General features: G+C 35.9%; 1 protein-coding gene across 1 annotated transcript; it reads left to right on the top strand.

The window, feature by feature from the left end:
• Window positions 1-545: 545 nt before the first annotated feature.
• On the top strand, window positions 546-16,778 carry LOC136981521 (interferon regulatory factor 8-like). Its single transcript, XM_067277827.1, has 4 exons — window positions 546-555; window positions 633-890; window positions 5,343-5,508; window positions 16,379-16,778. Exons 2-4 carry the CDS (start codon window positions 633-635, stop codon window positions 16,630-16,632), a joined length of 678 nt encoding a protein of 225 aa, XP_067133928.1. The 5' UTR covers window positions 546-555; the 3' UTR covers window positions 16,633-16,778.
• Window positions 16,779-18,651: the final 1,873 nt, after the last annotated feature.

The following is an 18,651-nucleotide window of genomic DNA, read 5'->3' as shown; positions in this document are numbered from 1 at the left end:
AAATCAAACAAGTTGCCGCTCGCTCCTCGACTACTACCTCCATAACTTAGATGTAATTTTCATAATTTTTAAGTGAGAGTAGAAATAAAGGAAACTACACCTAATTCTGTTCTCTGCACTCGAAAGCCATTCGGAGGTATTTTCCTATTGTTCGCAAATTAATTAATAACGTAGCGGACGAATCTCCCGTATATTTTTGCTTATAAAACCCTTCTGTTCCAAAGAGTGTCACGCAGAAAAAATATATATATGGAGAGAAGTTCTGAATGTTTTGAAAGGTGATAGTGAGCTTTTCTCACTTCGAGAACGTCTCGATAACGCCATTTCGTGCCTTTATAAAAAAAAACTAACAGTATGACGGTGGTGACGTATAGTCGTAGATAACTGGAGGCAGGCGGATTACGTCACATTGCAATAGATTACGCAGGTGCACCGGGATTTCCCCCTACGATGTTATAAATATTGGGGCAAGGTTCTGCGACGTCAGATGTGTGTCGCGTAGCAGCGGAGAAAGTTATTAGACTGTTAAGAAGCGGAGTCGAGTGTGTCCAACAGGTTGGTTTCTAGCTTTAACGGAGTTGCGTGTGTTTCGTAAGCGTGCGTATTTAAAAGAAGTTTAATATTCGTTACAGATGGCGAGAAAGATCACTGGCGAAAAAGCTAAAACGGGACGAAGGGAGGGGAAAAGGATTATCGGGAAGAAAAAACGAACGAAAATGCCAGCAAAGGAAAAGATTAGAATGATTCAAGATTTCATTATACCTCATTTGAGGAAGAAGACATTTGGCAAATTACTAGAATGGGAGAACGAAGCGGAAGGAATTTTTAAACTTTTTTGGAAGCATCAAAGTAGTAGCGATTGGAAGGAGGAACATTGCCGAGTGTTTGTAGTAAGTGCTTTATTGTTTTATGGCTAATATTCGCGGATAGGCGAGAATCGCAGTAATGGTAACGCGCGATTGTACGCAAACACTGGCAAAATAATTGTCTCGGTGACACTAAATATCTTTAATCGTAATTTCCGGTAGTTAGATCGAATCGTTAATTTTTTTTCACGAATTAAAACGGTAAAAGTCGATGTTCGTCGCCGTATTCACGTTACAAACGAGCGTGGTTTCCACTTTTCTAAATTGTTTATAAAAGTTTTGGAGGAAAACAATTGAATCGTGCCAAAAAAAAAAAAAAAATCACCGCGATTGTCAAATTTTTTTTAAAATAATTGATAAAACGTAGTCTTCAATCTTCTGTTCGAATAATTCTGTGTAAAAACGTCTTTATTTTATATTTTTGGAAGAACGAAAGAAATCTTAGTAGGCTATACTTTTATGCCGGGTTCGGCGGGTCCACTGTTTCTAGGAATTTCAAAATATTTTGTCCATCTCCAGAAAATACGCGATATCGTCGATAAGTTTTTATTAATTGCCACTTTTAATATTCGTTCTTGACCGAAATATTTAATAAAATAATGCTGTCTACGAGCGGTTCGGAAGATCGTAATGGGCAGTTTTTTAAATAATCGATTCAACTGGTTTTGGTTTTGGTTTCGGTCGGGTTTAGGATTGGTTTGATTTTTGTTATTTTATTAATTTTAAAATGTTTATTTCTTCTCTCGTTATAAAAATTCAGACGATAAAATAACTGTATTATACGATATACAATCGAGTCCGCATAAGTCGACACCATCGGTTAAGTAGTCAGTTTTCTGTGGTCCCGGCCGACTTACATAGGCATTAATGTTAAAAAACTCCGGTTTACTCGACACCGTTTAACTCGTCACCACTGGATAAGTCGACATACTTTTGCTGTCCCACACTCGTTTAGACACCCGATAAGTCGACTCCCCTCCTGAAAAAAATGAGTTTACACCGCACAGTGTTGTGTCAACTCATTTTTTCAGGAGGGGGAGTCGATTTATTTATGAATATATATATATATATATATATATATATACATATATATACTAAGGTGACCAACTATACTCATTTACTGAGTTTTGTACTTTTTTTTCGCAAACCGTACTCTTTTCAAATCCTGTACTCTGAAAGTACTCATTTGTATAATTTTATACTCATTTGTATTTCTAAAACATTTTTTAGATTATTTTATTTCAATTTTATTAATTAAATATTTAAAATTATTTTGACAATGATTTGAATTTCACGCGCACATATTGCTTGCCGTTTCCGGTACGTCAGAGGACAGGGCAAACACCAGACACGAGCATGCGTAGTATGTACGGCAAAGTTTTATGGGAATTCCCCTTCTGTTTAATTAATTTGAGGTTAGAGAAAACCAACAATTTCGTACTTTTTGTTCAAGTTAACAAGATTTGAGGGGTACAAAACAAAATAAAAGTTTATTTTATTTATCTAGTGAAGGTGAAGTTGCATGTAAGTACTGTATTAATATTATAGTTTCATTTTCATTTTACTTAAATAATATCAGATTACAATATTTATTTAAAATCAAAATAAAAAATATATTACTAATATAATTTTTAGATTATTAATTCAAATATGAGCGATAACAAAAGAAGGAAAAATCGTTTAAACGAAAATTTAAAAAAAAGAGTTTCCATTCATTGTAGTTAAAAATCGAAATGACGACTCTTTGGTTAAATGCACAATCTGCAATAGGGAATTTTCAATTGCAGTTCATGGACGTAGTGCAATAACGGCACACATTGAAACTAAAGTACATAAAACGTCTCATGACACAGCAGCATCAACATCCAAACTGACAACATTTTTTAAAGGGAATACTTTTGGAACTAATGAAAAAAAATTGGCAGTTATGGAGGGTACTTTCGCTTTTCACACAATAATCCATAATCAAAGTTTTCGCAGCACGGACTGCACTACTAAATTATTAAAAAAATTTTGTGACGAAAAATTTTCTTGTGCACGAACAAAATGTGAGTCTATCGTAACCAGCGTATTTAATGAATACTGCAAGAAAATGCTATCAGAAAATCTGGATTCTGTATCATATATATCTATTGTATCAGACGCATCGAATCACAATGAAATAAAACTTTATTTAATTTTAGTAAGGTATTTCGATATTAAGAACGGTATTCAAATTAAGATTTTAAATTTGGAATCAATCGAAGGGGAAACATCAGACATTTTGTCTAATCACTTATTTCAAGTTATAACAGACAACAATTTGAATAAGAAAATTTTGGCGCTCTCGGCTGATAACACAAATACTAATTTTGGAGGACGCACCCGTAAAGGTGTCGATAATGTGTACACAAAATTACAAGATCTTCTGAAACAAAATATTTTGGGAATTGGTTGTAATGCTCACATTATATCAAATGCCATCAATACAGCATCAAGTTCAATGTCAATAGATGTGGAAGTAATTATTACAAATATATATTTATATTTCAATCGGTTTACAGTACGGGTAGCAAGTTTGAAAGAATGAATCAAATGAAGAAAAATTGAAGAAATGGAACGATGAGAAAATAGAACTTGACAAAAGATGGGTAGAAATCTTTCGGCATTTTAGAGTAGAACATATCCCACATGAAAATTTAAAAGTTTTAATAGAAATTTCCTTATGTTGTCCAGGCACTAATGCTGCTGTTGAAAGGGTATTTTCACTAGGGAATGATTATTGGAGCAGTGAGAAGTCGCAACTTTCTGTAAAAACATTATTTGCTGTCTTAACAGTCAAATTTAATATGCAAAATGAAAGTTGTTCGGATGTGGCTACATTATTAGACGAACATCCTCATTTAGCAAAAAAAATCCACTCCGAAGAAAAATATGTTTTTAAAAGAAAATAAAAGAAAATATGTTTTTTCTTTTTTTTTCACCTATGAAATACTTGCAAAGTGTACTCTTTTTGAACAAAAAATAGTTGGTCACCTTACAGAAGTAATGCACAGTACATGAAGTACTAAACTTTAAAATTATCACATAAAAAAATTACTGGTAAGATCATCATCGTCGGAATCTTCCTCACTAGAATGCTTTTGTATGGTTGAAGCAGATGATGGTTTCCAAGTGTAACGTTTTATCGTTGGTGCTTTTAAGTAGCTCCTTTGCTAATAACAGTGCTTCGCAAGAATCGGTAAGAACTCGATTATGTAGTTTAGTTTTTATTAAATTTAATTGCAAAAAATACGTTCAACTGCCGAATGAGGAAGCAATAAAAGCATCTATTTACTGCCAAAGTAAAGTAAAAAAATATAGAAATATAGAATAAAAACGAATGTTTTGAAAGGTACTAAATTGAAAGGAAAGGTATTAGGATTTCATGAATAGTACTAGGAAAATGGTGTTGGGTATCTTGATACTGGAACAAGTAAAAAGGTACTAGATTAGTACAAAAGTATTAGGTGGAACAACACTGGTGCCGGCTTTGTAGCCCCGATTTTGTTACCCGGTGTCGCAGCTAGAGGTGCCTCAATCTAGTTTCGTTGTTCCTTCCACTAGCTCTATAGGTTGGGTAATCGTGAGGATTTTACAATAGACACTGTACTATGTTGGTTAAACAAGTTTAATAAAATTACAACTAGAACAATTAGTATTACAAGAATTTCTCTACTACAATCACATACACGATCAAGCCAACTAAATATATGGCAGAATCTTAGGTATATCATTCGAATATAACTAATTAAATTCGCGTGTTACGATTATACAATATTTACAGGGAGATTGGTCCGTGCAGGTGCATTCCTATGCTATTATCCGTGCCTAGATGCAGTATACAATCTCAATTCCTACTAGAGTTGACAACTACATGGTCTAAACAGTTCTGAATGAAAAAATAATCATCCCACAAAGTCCAACTACAAGATGGCCTCGCTAGATATTATGAACTATACTTGCTTGAGTTGTCTCCACACTGATGTAGATGGATTTTTTCCGATCTGTGACTTAGCCGACAGTTTACCCTTTTCCTATGCAAAGCTCACCACGTTTCCTTAGTCTCTCCTCTTCTTCGGATCAGTTGCTTGAAAGTCCAGTGCAGGTCGAGAAATCCCAAAAAATGTCTCTAAACATGTGAGACCCTCTTTTTATAAGATTCCACCATCTGGGACCTGTCTTGTCACATGGTCTCCTTATTGTCCAATTGACACCTCGCAACTACTAACCCCCAGAAGGTGGCACGTAATACAAAACAGGGTAATCCACGCAAATATGGAACATATAACAAAAACCTGATACAATCAAACTAACACGATTACATACTAGAACAGAAATGGTAATACAAGTAACAAAAATATATACACTTACAGTAGCGAAGCATTACAAATCATTTTTTTGTGTAACCATAAAAATATATAAATTACCTTTTATTTTAAATATGTTTAATTACAGGAATGGAGTGTAATGAAGGAAAACTATGATGAAAATGATGCAAACAAGTATACAAAAGCTAAAGACAGGTTTAGAAATGCTTTCAACAAACATGAAATCAATGGTTTTCTTGAAAAGAGATTGCAAGAAGTGGATATAATATATTATCAATTGAAAGATTTGAATAGTAAGTTATTAATTTAGTTTTATTTCATTGTCAGTTCTATTGTATTTTAACTACGACATCGCGTGACTTTGTCATAACGCGATAGAATTGAAGTGGAGCTGGAAGGAAAGAAGCAATCCTTGTACAGTATGTAACGGATGTGGACAGGTAGACTTTGCACTTACTGCTACAAAAGAGGCTATCCTCGTACCTGCACAACACGGTAGACATGATTCTTGCACTGATCAGTTACCGAGAGATGATCCAAGAACAAAGCGATTTCTATCGATTGCATTGTTGCTTTGTTCTTGTGTTTGTATTTTGTGCCTATTTTCCATTAGGCTCACGTAATACTGTTTTTATTTTTGACCCCTAGGCCTAAACTCCATTAGGTGTGTTTGTCGCATCAGAGAGCATGGACATTATCACAGTAATACCTTTGTGTATCAAAAGCAGAGTTTTTTCCTGTATGTATGGATGTTAATATATGTGTGTGTTCGTGTGGTACAATTTTATTTACCTTATTTGAAGCTTAATAACTCCTGTGCTTTTGAAAATTTATGAAATTTTGCAGGAAGGTTTGTGTGTTAGAAAGATTCATACTATTAAAATTTGATGGTTTAAGGTCGATGGGGTAGAGAGATAAAGGGTGGTCGTATGTCATATGTTGTGTAGGATCAGACTTAATGACAATTTTACTCATTATTAGCATTTACAATTTTTTATAAAATCCATTTACACTCTCAAAATTAAGGTTTTTTTCCATTTTATAATAATTAAAAATGTAAACAGTTTTTTAAAATTAAATATTGTAACAGAGTACCACCAGAATTTTAAATGTTGCTGCAAAAGTTAAGTAATTTGTTGCTGGATTTTTTACATTTAAATGGACCCGCATTACATTTCTGGATTTCTCATCTCAATGAAAAATGGCAGAGTTTTATCAAAATTGAATTTTGAGAACAAACTCTATTCTATAAGTTCATACGAGACATGCTAGTGACCATGAAACATTGCGCGACAAAGTTCTGCATGCTTGTGAAACGATTTTACATCTCAAAAACAATTCATGGATACCCATTTTTTATTACATGTATGGATTTCACATCACAATTAATGGAAAATAGTAAAGTTTAATCAAAATTGAATGGATTTTAAGAATAAACACAATTCTGTAAGTCTCATAGAAGAAGCTTCACTAACATTCTGCTTCAATAAATCAATTATATTCTTACTAGTCTTTTTGCTAAGATAAAAAATTATACATGAAAATAAAAGTAATTAGCTTAACTAAACCAATTACTTAATAAATCTATAAATGTCAATATTCTTTATGCTTAATCACAAATGTTAAATGCAGATAATGTTGTAGATTAAGAATCATAATGAGTAGGAATTGCTAAATTCAAAAATATAACCATCTGTTAGAGAGTCCAATTGTTAGAGAGAGGGTTTTGTATAAAATTTTCTTTGTTATAGAAGGTATTGTGAGAAATAGAAGGAAGAAAAAGTTGGTATTCTTGTAAAAGTTAAGGCAAAAGGAGAAAATATAAACCCTCCCACCCCAATGAGTGTGAATTAAAGAGAAATTGTATTATTACATTTGAAATATTGCAGATGTGCAGTTTAAAATCTTTTAACTGCAACTACTTTGAAATGAGAAGAAAAACACATTATTCTTAATTATGGAAAAGTTTTAATTAAGCACTTTGAGAGAATGGGGTTCGGCATTTGGTCGAGGGGAGTGCCAACCTCTTACGTGACCCGAGTTCAGCTCCTAGCAACAAGTTGGGGACCAATTGGGAGATAAGAGGAGAGAGATCAGAGCCATCTGAGTTTAGGAACTCTGGTTAAGATCCTTTAAAAGCTGTGCTATCAAATCTATGACACTTTTTCCCTCAAGAAGGTGTGTCATCAACCCATTACTGGAAATGACTTTCAAACTGGGTTCCCTCACTTTCACCGATATTGTTGATCTTCCCCACTAAAAGAATCCTCACAAGAAGCATCTTGCTAAACCTTTCACTGGGTCCCATCTTAACTAGAAGAGTCAGTGAATGGTAAGGAGCCCTGGACCCTTCAAATTGGGGCATTGATGGTTTAAGGTCAAGGGGATCTGCCACAGAGGTATGTGTGCAACCAGTCCTTTTTGAAGCAGATGGGGCATCAAACTGCTGGCAGACAATGCCATACTTGTTGCAATGTGTCACTGCTGTGTTAACACTTGTGATGATGCAGAACAGTTTGTCAGTACCATATGAAAAAGTTGTTTGTCATCCCACAGTATCGTCACAGTTGGTCCACTGCAAAGTTTTCAATGCACCCAGTTCTCTTTGATCTACTACCTCCACACTGTCACAGCATGTGTATGAGCAGCAGTGTCACAGTATGAAAATCTGCCTTCACACACACTAATCATGCATCCACTTTCAAACTTTATTGTTTGTTGGCAGTGCCGTAACTAGGCAGGTGCAACAGGTGCACCTTCACAGGGCCCACTTGGAAGGGGGTCCAAAATGCATGTATTTGTTTTATTAATTTCTCAAACCTAATTAGTTAAGGGGCCTAAATGCAAATTCTTGCACAGGGCACAGGAATGGCTAGTTACGGCACTGTTTATTGGCATTGCACCCAGAAGAAAATGTTTGTTTTGCTTAAAATATATTTGTTTTTGGTGTCTAGATGCAATTATTGCTATTTTACACCAGTATTGTAGTAGGGATTGTGGTATTGCACCTTTTGTCATTCGACAAGGCATAGTGAATCCTGGAAATACTTTTACAGCTATCCATGATGCATTATTTGTATAGCACTCTTAGTTGTCAAGTTACGGGATATAAATATAGGGTTGTTTAACTCTATATTTATATCTCCTAACTTGACAACTAGGAGGGTGCTACTAATTCTAGATATATGCAGACACTCCACAGTTTTGATCATTTTCATACCACACCCTGATTTACATATTTCTCCTCCTTCCAGATGTTTTAGTCAAGTCAATTCCATTGTACAGTGTATGAGTTGTGCCTTGTCAATGTCTTTGGGAGAGGACATTAACTTCAAGGAAACTGAGTCAATTTCAACAGCTTGGAGAATACTATTTGAATTTGCCTAATTCCCTGCAGCAATATTTCCTATCCGACACAAACAATTCTGTGTGCTTGATCTGTAATTTAAAAACATTCTGTTTTAAAAGTTTTTAATTTAAATTTTTGTTCTTCCATTATATGTTTTATTAGTTAAATCTGATGTCCATTATACAGTTCAACCTGTCAATCTCAAACTCTCGAGAACAAGAAAAGAATATGAGATAAACAGGTTTCAAGATATAGAGGTTCCTATACAGTAAACATTACTATTTACTGTTTATGTAATTGGTTAATAGGTTTGGTTGAGGTACGGTAGTTTATTAATACAACAGCAAGTACAGTACAAACCTGTATTAAGTATAAATAAAACATTTTTGACATACCTTAACACAGGGCTGTGGAGTTGGAGTCGAGAGGAATTTCTAGCCAGAGGAGTCGGAGTCAGAAAAAATGTGTCGACTCCGACTTTCGCATTTTAAATTTACTTTAGTTTTTTTTATTTAAATGTAAGAAAATTTATTATATATATATTAATTTTTAAAAATCTTTTTATATTTTGTTATAATTCATTTATTTTAAATACAAAATGCATCAATTTAATTTATTAAATATGTAGTGTTCTTTGTAGTGTTTGTGTTTAGTAGTTAAATTATTTTGACCCGATTTGAATTTAAATATTTTTGAATCATTCCTTTATTATCCTCGCTTTTAATAAGTACTCTATTTTTCTGAATGAGCCAGACTAATTGATTTGAGTTCATATTTTTTTTTTCTGAACAAGGCACTGAAGTAGCTAGAGCGCACACTTTTTAGTTGGACTAACTTTTCTGGAAGAGTAAAATTAAAGTGCAGATGCTGTCGAATATATGTAGATGTAGAATTTTATCGCACTCTTACTCCTCTTATTTTGTTAAAAATTAATTTTTTTTTATACAAATAAATATTAATAGTTAAATAAGTTATACAAATAAATATTAAGTTAAATATTAAAAATACTAACTACGAGGATGGTTTTTTCAAGCTCCGATAGCCCATAAAACAAAGACAAGTGTAAATAACAAAATGAATTTATTTCCAAAAGTTAGGTACAAACATGGTTACTTTTCAACATAATCACTGTGAGGATTGAGGCATTTGTCATATCTGTGGACAAGCTTTTCCATTCCCTTGTCGTAGAGTGTTGCCACCAGTGAATTGAAATGGTCTTAATTAACAATGTTGTTTTGAAGATTGTCATTAGTTCATTCAGTTAGCAAGGCAGTCTCAAACATCTTGCCTTGCTAGCTGTTTTCAGGTCAGAAAAGAGATGGAAGTCTTCACACATTAAAAAGTTTTAAACTGGGTGGAAGTCTGAAAAGTGGACGTCTTCACCGCTTTAAACACCCAGCGTATAGCCCTGATTTAGCACCAAGCGACTTCCACCTCTTTCCTGAACAGGAAAAGTGGCTAGGAGGGCAGAGGTTCGAGACTAATCACGTTCTTCAAAAAAAATGTTAGGGCCCATCTCCAGTCATTGGCGGCAACATTTTATGACAAAGATGGAAAAACTCGTACACAGATATAAATTTCTCAATCTTCAAGATGATTAGTCGAAAAGTAACCATGTCTGTACTTAACTTTTGGTAATAAATTCATTTTGTTATTTATAATTGTCTTTTTTTATGGAACATCGGAGCTTGGAAAAAAAACAGCCTACGTACAAAAGTATTTGGATAAATTCATGGGGCTCCTTTTAGAGTTTAGAGTAGGGTGCCTCTGCCCCCCATAAAATGACTTTGTATTTAATTTTGCTGGAGTTGGAGTCGACCTACTAAAATTATCAGGAGTCGGAGTCGAGTGTTTTTTTACCGACTCCACAGCCCTGCCTTAACAGAGATAGTTTGTCAATATTCTCCGATGTCTGACTTTCATCAACCAATAAGACTCAACAGAATTTGAAAAAAGCAGCATTAATTATATCTATTTACTGTATTGGAAGAGTTGTTTCTCAGTTACAATTTATTCTGTCAAAACAAAGTCACATAGCTTTGAATTTGTAATTGATACTTCAGTGCATAATTTGAGATAGAGATGTTTTGGGAGAAAATTATTTGAGATAAACATGGAAACTATGTTGAATTTAGTCTGAAAATGCTGGGGAAATAATAAATTTTGAGATAGAGGGTTTCAAGATAAACATGTTTGAGATAGACATGTTCAACTATATATGGAAGAAAACATTAGTTACAATAAAAATTTTTGTCGTCTTTTCTGGTTATTGGTGTCGGTGTGATTTAGTTGCAATTTTCATAAACAGTAGTTAGTGCTGTAACTAGTCATTCCTGTACCCTGTGCAAGAATTTGCATTTAGGCCCCTTAATTAATTAGGTTTGGGAAAATAATAAAACAAATACATGCATTTTGGGTCCTCTTCCAAATGGACCCTGTGTGTGGACACTTGTTGCACCTACCTAGTTACGGCAGTGACAGTAGTGTAGTTTAAGCTCATTTAATGTTCATTTTACCAACATTCATTTGCCTATAATAATTGAAACATTTCGTAGACTTATTTATAAACGGTATCTAAAATAAATAATTCTCTGCACTTATCATTAAGAAAATATAAGTAGCAAATTATTTTTTTAGGAAAGGAACATTAATTCACCAATGCTTTTTTGTCAGATGTAAGATATAAGTAATAAGTACTTGTAGTATTCAACTGCTTGTTAACAAAACAAATTTTTGAACAGTCAAATGACAAGAACAGATGATAGACTGCATGTTTGGCACCTGAGTTAGAGGTCATTAAGAAAAATACTTTCCAAAAGAACAATACAGTTTGAATTAATTGTAACCTTAGAAAAGTTTCAAATTAAAATTTTTTTTTTGGAAAGTATTATTCTTAATGTTTTTAGATCCAACTGATAAAACTTGATTATAAAGGCAAAATTTCTGTTGTATTTAGTTTTAATTAATAAATTTAACTTCACACTATTATATATATATATATATATATACAGTCAAACCTGTTTTTATGCGCTCTTTTTATGTGCGATTTTTATTTGTGCGATTTTTTTAATGCGAATTTTTAATTTGTGCGGTATAGTTGGCGACTAGTCTCGTGCGATTCGTCATGTCTTACGTTGACTTATTATAGCTAAATAAACTTATTATAGCATAAATGCACTTATTATAGTAATATTATTGCATGAATATGCGAAAAATGAAATAATTTACTTTTTAAGTCAACAAAACACCACCTGGACAAAAATATGTAAAACAGACGATAGACCAGACGATGCAGTCAAGTGCTGACATCTGTTGTCAATAAATTCTATTTCGTACGGTTTTGAGTTATTTTCTATGTGAGACTTTTTTATGCGGTTCCTGTTGACCGCATAAAAAAAATATTTTTTAATTGTGTTGCGAAAACTATTATTTACAGCCATTCGTGAAGTTTCGTGAGATTTTTTTTTTATGCGTTTTTTCAATGCGGTCCCTATCCCCCGCATAAAAACAGGTTTGACTGTATATATATATATATATATATATATATATTTATAGATTTTTAATTGATTTTTTTCTATTAGATAATTTTTTTTAAATTTCCTAAATTGGATACACAGTCAACTCCGCATAAGTCGACACCCGGATAACTCATCACTGGTCGGTTACATAGTGAATTTTTTGTGGTACCGGCTGACTTACATAGGCATTAATGTTATTAACCTTAAAAAACTCGGTTTACTCGACATTGTTTAACTCGTCATCACTGGATAAATCAACATACTTTTTCTGTTTCACACTTTTTAGAATTCTGATAAGTTGACTCCTCCTCTGAAAAATGAGTTCACACTACACAGCTTATTGTATGGTGTGAACTCATTTTTTCAGGAGGGGAGTCGACTTATCAGACGTCAAAAAAGTGTGAAAAAAGTGTGTTGATTTATCCAGTGGGGACGAGTTAAACGATGTCGAGTAAACCGAGTTTTTTAACATTAATAACATTACTGCCTATGTAAGTCGGCCGGGACCACAGAAAGCTGACTAATTAACCTACGGTGACGAGTTATCCGGATGTCGACTTATGCAGAGTTGACTGTATATTTTCAAATGCTTTTGTGAAATAGGTAGTGTGAAAATGAGGTGTTCTGCAATTAACCAAAAACGTATATGAACAAAGAAAAAGACTAATTTTCCTTTTCAAATTAGGTGTACAGGTTGTTTCATAGTGTGGCGGCCGAATAATTGTAACTAGCGCTACATCTGAAAATCCAGGTGGCGCTGGCGTGACGGGTATATAAACATGTGCAAGCCGTCCGCCATATTCCTTTTTCTTTTTTTCCGGCTTGTCAGCTGCCTCCGGACGCAGGTTACTCTCATGTACCGCCACGTGAATCTTGTCCAACCGTACCGATAGTGTAGAACGAGATTCCTATGTACGTTGTGTAAATAAAGCAAACAGTGAGATGTATAACTACAGGTTCTATATATATTCTCAGCAAACACATAATCAAGTGGTGTGCCAACCACCACATTGTGACCCGAACGTGATTTCTTGTTCCGAAGCTAATCCAACTACATCGGTTGCTCTTCGTCAAAGCCCGGAAGACTAACAGGGCCAGAGACATTCATCAGCATTCAGGACAATCAAGTAATAATTATTTTTTATTTTTACGCTTTTTCACACGTGCTGGACGACACATGTCGAACAATGATAACAAAAGCATGGCGGCCCACGTGCCAGAAATCGCCCGAATGGCGGTGCGAGCCCCACCGTTCTGGAAGGCTAATCCGACACTTTGGTTCGCTCAAATAGAAGCCCAGTTCGCAAACGCCAATATAACAGTCGACGAAACAAAATTCAACCATGTTATTGCAGCCATGGAGAGCGAAATCCTTGCCCAAGTGAGTGACATAGTCGTCCAACCTCCAAACAAAGAGAAATACCTCACACTCAAACGCCGATTAGTCGACCAGTTCGCAGATTCAGAACAACAGCGGCTACGACTATTGCTTCAAGGCATCAAGCTAGGGGATCAATGCCCGTCTCAATTACTACGAAAGATGCGAGAGTTAGCCACAAATAAAATTTCAGACGACGTGCTAAGGACACTTTGGCTCCAGCGCTTGCCAACAGCTGCTCAGCAAATACTAGCGGTAAGCGGCGAAGATCTGACGAAAGTTGCCGAATTGGCCGACAAAATTTGCGAAGTCACCGCACCGATGGGCCAAATTCAGGCCATGTAACCGCCGCCGGCCGAGAACCACGTGGACGCGATCACCCAGTTGAAGGAACAGATATCACAATTGTCCCTCCAGATACACCAAATCATGGAGTCAAAACCCTACCGACGTAGCGAACATGGCAGCCACCGTTTTTCGTCTCCCCATCGAAACAGAAGCACATCAAAGGGAAGGCAGGTCTGCTGGTACCACCGGAAGTTTGGAGACAAAGCAAACAAATGCACGTCCCCCTGCCAATTCCAGTCGGGAAAGTGATCGGGCCGTCGCTCGACGACACGGGCGACGGCCAATCTAGGAGACATAGGCTCTTCTTGTATGACAGGGCCACGTCGACGCATTTTCTGATAGATACAGGAGCGGACATTTCTGTAGTTCCCCCAACTCCAGCCGAAGCAAGAAGAGAGCCAGACCGACTGCAACTCTTTGCAGCAAACGGCTCAAAGATCAAAACGTACGGACGGAGACTATTATCATTGGAATTGGGTCTGCGCCAGTCGTTTCAATGGCCGTTCGTAATAGCTGCAGTATCCAACCCAATAATTGGAGCGGATTTCTTAAGGAACTTTGGCCTGATCGTCGACATTCGACACAAAAGGCTTATGGACGCCCAAACGAAACTTGCGAGCGTGGGAAAAGCCGTGACGGGACCAACACCGACACTATCACTCGTCGGAGACAACTCCTCCTTCCACCGTCTGCTCGCAGAGTTTCCTGAGCTAGTTACACCATCTACACCAACAGAACTGCCCAAACATAGCGTCGTCCACTTCATTCAAACCTGGGGACCGCCAGTCGCAGGAAGGCCTCGCAGACTTCCGCCCGAAAAGCTCAATGCAGCAAGGAAGGAGTTCGAATATATGATGACCCAAAGGATTTGTAGACCATCCAGCAGCCAGTGGGCTAGCCCGTTGCACCTAGTGCGGAAAAGCAACGGTGACTGGAGGCCCTGTGGAGATTATAGGAGGTTAAACGCAGTAACAGTTCCCGACCGCTATCCCATACCTCATATACAAGACTGTGTGCAACTGTTACGCGGCAAGTCCGTTTTCTCGACGCTCGACCTAGCGAGGGCTTACCACCAAATCCCGGTGAACCTGGAAGCTGCAACCGGGTCTCCGCTTTTTGTCTTAGATCACCTTTCTCCCTTTCTGGAGCACTGACTTTTTCACCTCCTACCTCTTCAGGATTTCAATCCAGAATGGCACTCTTTCTGTCTGTTTTGCTTCAGGGCCACACTCCCTCTTTTGTTCTTACTCTCGAGGGAAAGATAATCCTCCCCCAAGGGCAAAAGAGTTAGACAGAGAAAGTTCTAGGAAGAGTTAGACAAAAGAAACAAAGAAAATCTAAGACTAATTCAATATAAAATATACAGAATATACAATATCATGGTCGACAGCCACACTATCCCTCGATCGCCAAATTAGTCATTGGGCTGTAAAAATCGAGATATATCCTTAAGTCCTTCAATAACTTATTGGTAAAATTCTTCTTGACATATCGAGTTTTTTGTTTCCTTCATACAATGCTAAAACGCGCTGGAAGGGTTGTCCTTATGTCCGTCCACACTGCGGTCTGAACTTCGACTCCCTCGTACTCTTTCTTTTTCCCTTAGGGCTGCACACCCTTCTATTGAATCCAGACTTCCTATCACCATATATGAAAAAGAAGTTCAAATAGGAAAATTTTAGGTAGAACAGACAATAGAACAAAGGGGAAAATAGGAAAGAGGAATGGAAACAAGAAATATAATATAAAATACAAACATACGATTACAATACATATATGGCGTACAGCCACAGTAGAATGAAAACGTAAGATAAAAAAATCGTTAAACCTTTAGCGACGAGCCAATGAAATAAACAAGTGAACTGTATGATCCAGTTACATATCACATTAATTGTCACCGTCACATCAATGCATCGTTCTCAGGTGTAACGGGACAAAGACACGAGACAAAGCATGACAGAACAAAATTTTAATTAGTTCGTGAATGATTCCAAAGGATGTACAGTACAAACATATTGAAATGTTCATGCGTGATAACATGAAATGGTATGATAATCTTCTTTTTTGTTACAGAGGTTAAACGGTATAAGATTTTGAAGTCCTAAATGAGTCCTTACTAAGTCCTTACTCGAGTCCTTCTATATCTTGCAGACTTGACGCTGTTTGTGGCAATCTTTCTTCGTCCCTCGCACCTTCGTTCCATGCTCTTCTTTAGTTTTTGTTTGCTTGACTACATTGTAACTGGTTCCACTTACTTCCTCACTCCACTCTCAACTCTGCCTACACTCCCTTGCCCTTCTTAAAACAAAAACCCTCTAATCACTAATCTTAACTTCCTTCCCTGGGAAACTTTCTAACAGCAGCAGTCGTTCCACTACAGCCGGTGGGAGTTGTTACTTGTTACTACGCATAGGACACACTTTATTTTTATTTAAATTTGATACAAAACATAAAAGAATTTTAAATATTTTTATATACTTTTTATTTGAAACATGAAACTTGTTTTCATTTATAGCAAAAAGAGATTTGAAAATCCAAAAACCCAAACTTAAAGATTGTAATTTTTGTAGGAGATGAAAGCAATGAAGAAAAAGTGCAAGCTTCTGTTCATGAAAATAACAACTATAGTAATCAAATAGACAATACAAGTCCATCTAATATATCAGAAAACCTGAATGAAAATGTGCAAGAAATGCAAAATCAAGTGGAGCAGAAAAGTAATCCTGTGTGGAATGAAAATATCCCTGGTACAGGTAAATTGTTAGATTTTAGTAAAACTAGAAATTATCTTGACCCTATACTTACTGTACTTTCATGCAGATAATTTGTGGATAACACGTTTAAAACTTGAATTTTAAATTGGGTGTTGGTTATAGAATCAGCCAATTATGTGGAAATGATTTTTAAATTACAATTACAAACTTGTCAAACATCTTTTCCTTTGTCTAAGGCTGTGCAAGCTAGTCCATGTTGTCACTTTCAATGTGACGTCAGATGAGATTTCAGTAGTCACTAGACTGTTTTCCTCTGACGATTTTGTGATGTAACTTGTGATATTATTTATGACAACATAGTTTCAAAGAACTAACAAAAATTTCCAATATCCCTCTATGAATTATTGCTTGCAAGAGTTTATTTTCAAATCAATGATTACAATGTATTGTTTGTAGCTTTCTGTTCCCACCTCTTCTGAATTTTTGATCAGCAAAGAATTTACTAACAAGATATTTATGGTAACAAGTTGTGAGATCTGGAAATCCTCTGGAACGAAAGTTGTAATATATTATATTCGAATTAATAATTACCCCTTTCTTATATCCGGATATAATCCGAATATAATACGAATTATAGTAAAATGAATCCCTATATCGAATCGAAAATTCTTCTATTATAAACATCCCGTCAAAAAACTGACTTGGATGTAAACAGCCTGCCTAAAAACGGTCCCGGACGAGAAAATATGCGTCCCCGGCCGTATAACTATCAACTATCCATTGTTCCTATGCTGCGTACAGATCATCTTGCAACTTAAGTTTATAGTTAGCGTCCGAATTCGCCGTATTGTTTCCAATCCCGGGAACACCTATGGCCTAAGCACCTGCACGTGACCAAAATTCCCAGCAGAAAAAGATATATAAGAGGCTCCCTTCCTCCCTCTGTGTGGAGAGTCTTTCATCGATTAAGATCGAGTCGCGAGAATATATTTGACTATTGTGCCGTAAGTGCCATCGAACCTTCCCTAGAAAGGAATATTCGATCATCGTGACGAACAGCATATTTGAATTACTGATTGTCCCAGAGGTATGGAACCCACTTATGTGAACTCTCTCTCTCCCGTCGTGTGATAGGGCTATATAGAGCTATATATATATATAATATGTCACCCCTTTTAATGTCAGATTTTTGTAACGTATACTTTGTTTTCCATTAAATCGTTGTTATCCTGTTAAATGGTGTCTTGTTTGCTCGAATATTCGCTTATCGTCTTACCACGACTCCACTTTCCCTCCTACACTCGACCAGAAAAAAAGCAGTCCCGTCCCTACGGGATCCCTGCCGATAAATAAGCCATCTCTGACACGTGGGCAAGTCCCTCCGACTTGTTGCCGAAATTAAACAGAGGTCTGACCTCGTCGACCCTCCTCGGTACCCACAAAGTTGATAACAAGTTGAATGGGTAGTATTTTGTCTGATAAGAAATTAATGGAATTGATTTCATTTAAACAAGCTAAAATAATTCAGAAAGTAATTTGGGGGGAATATAACTATTTTTTAGGTTTATTTTTAAAAACTGTCTTAGCTACTTTATCCCATTACTTATTTTATTATACTTAATTTTACTTAAAATGTAATCAAGCACTTTTCTATGAAAAGCCTAAAGTTATTTAACATATTATTCAGTTCTGATGCAAATTTTTTTTATTTGCTAAAGGTGGAAGTTGTTATACATCAAATGGTATAAGTGAAATACATCAGCATGAAGATGAAGGTGGTGAAATTATTGCTTGTGTGGCTGATTTCATTAAAGTGAGTTTTCTCATTATTAATTAATTAATTATTATTATTATGTTGGGTTATGTGAGAGATACTCTGTTAAAACTGGTGGCTGTTTACTATGCTGGACCCAAAGATGGTTAATGTTACCCTAGGTTCCGAGATGGCGACAGGGGAAATTTTTCCCTACGTTGGAGACTGCAACGGGGAAAAAATTTTTCCCTCGATTCAAGATGGCCGCGTTTCCGGCCGCCATCTTGAATTTCTCTGCAGACTCCGCGGACGTTAACCAAAATAAAAAAAAAAAAAAAAAAAAAAAAAGAATATTTTTACTCACTTTTCAATGGTG

This window comes from Centruroides vittatus, unplaced genomic scaffold (assembly GCF_030686945.1).
Source record: "Centruroides vittatus isolate TY-2023 unplaced genomic scaffold, ASM3068694v2 contig_767, whole genome shotgun sequence".
NCBI classification, from domain to species: domain Eukaryota; kingdom Metazoa; phylum Arthropoda; class Arachnida; order Scorpiones; family Buthidae; genus Centruroides; species Centruroides vittatus.
Note: the sequence above shows the minus strand (reverse complement) of the source record. Positions and strands in the feature narration are given on the sequence as shown.

Excerpts from the sequence above, each read along its gene's own strand:
- LOC136981521 (XM_067277827.1), top strand. The coding sequence starts at position 633 with ATGGCGAGAAAGATCACTGGCGAAAAAGCTAAAACGGGACGAAGGGAG. Across the intron at positions 891-5,342 it reads AACATTGCCGAGTGTTTGTA|GAATGGAGTGTAATGAAGGA; the intron begins GTAAGTGCTTTA and ends GTTTAATTACAG. Across the intron at positions 5,509-16,378 it reads TCAATTGAAAGATTTGAATA|GAGATGAAAGCAATGAAGAA; the intron begins GTAAGTTATTAA and ends TAATTTTTGTAG.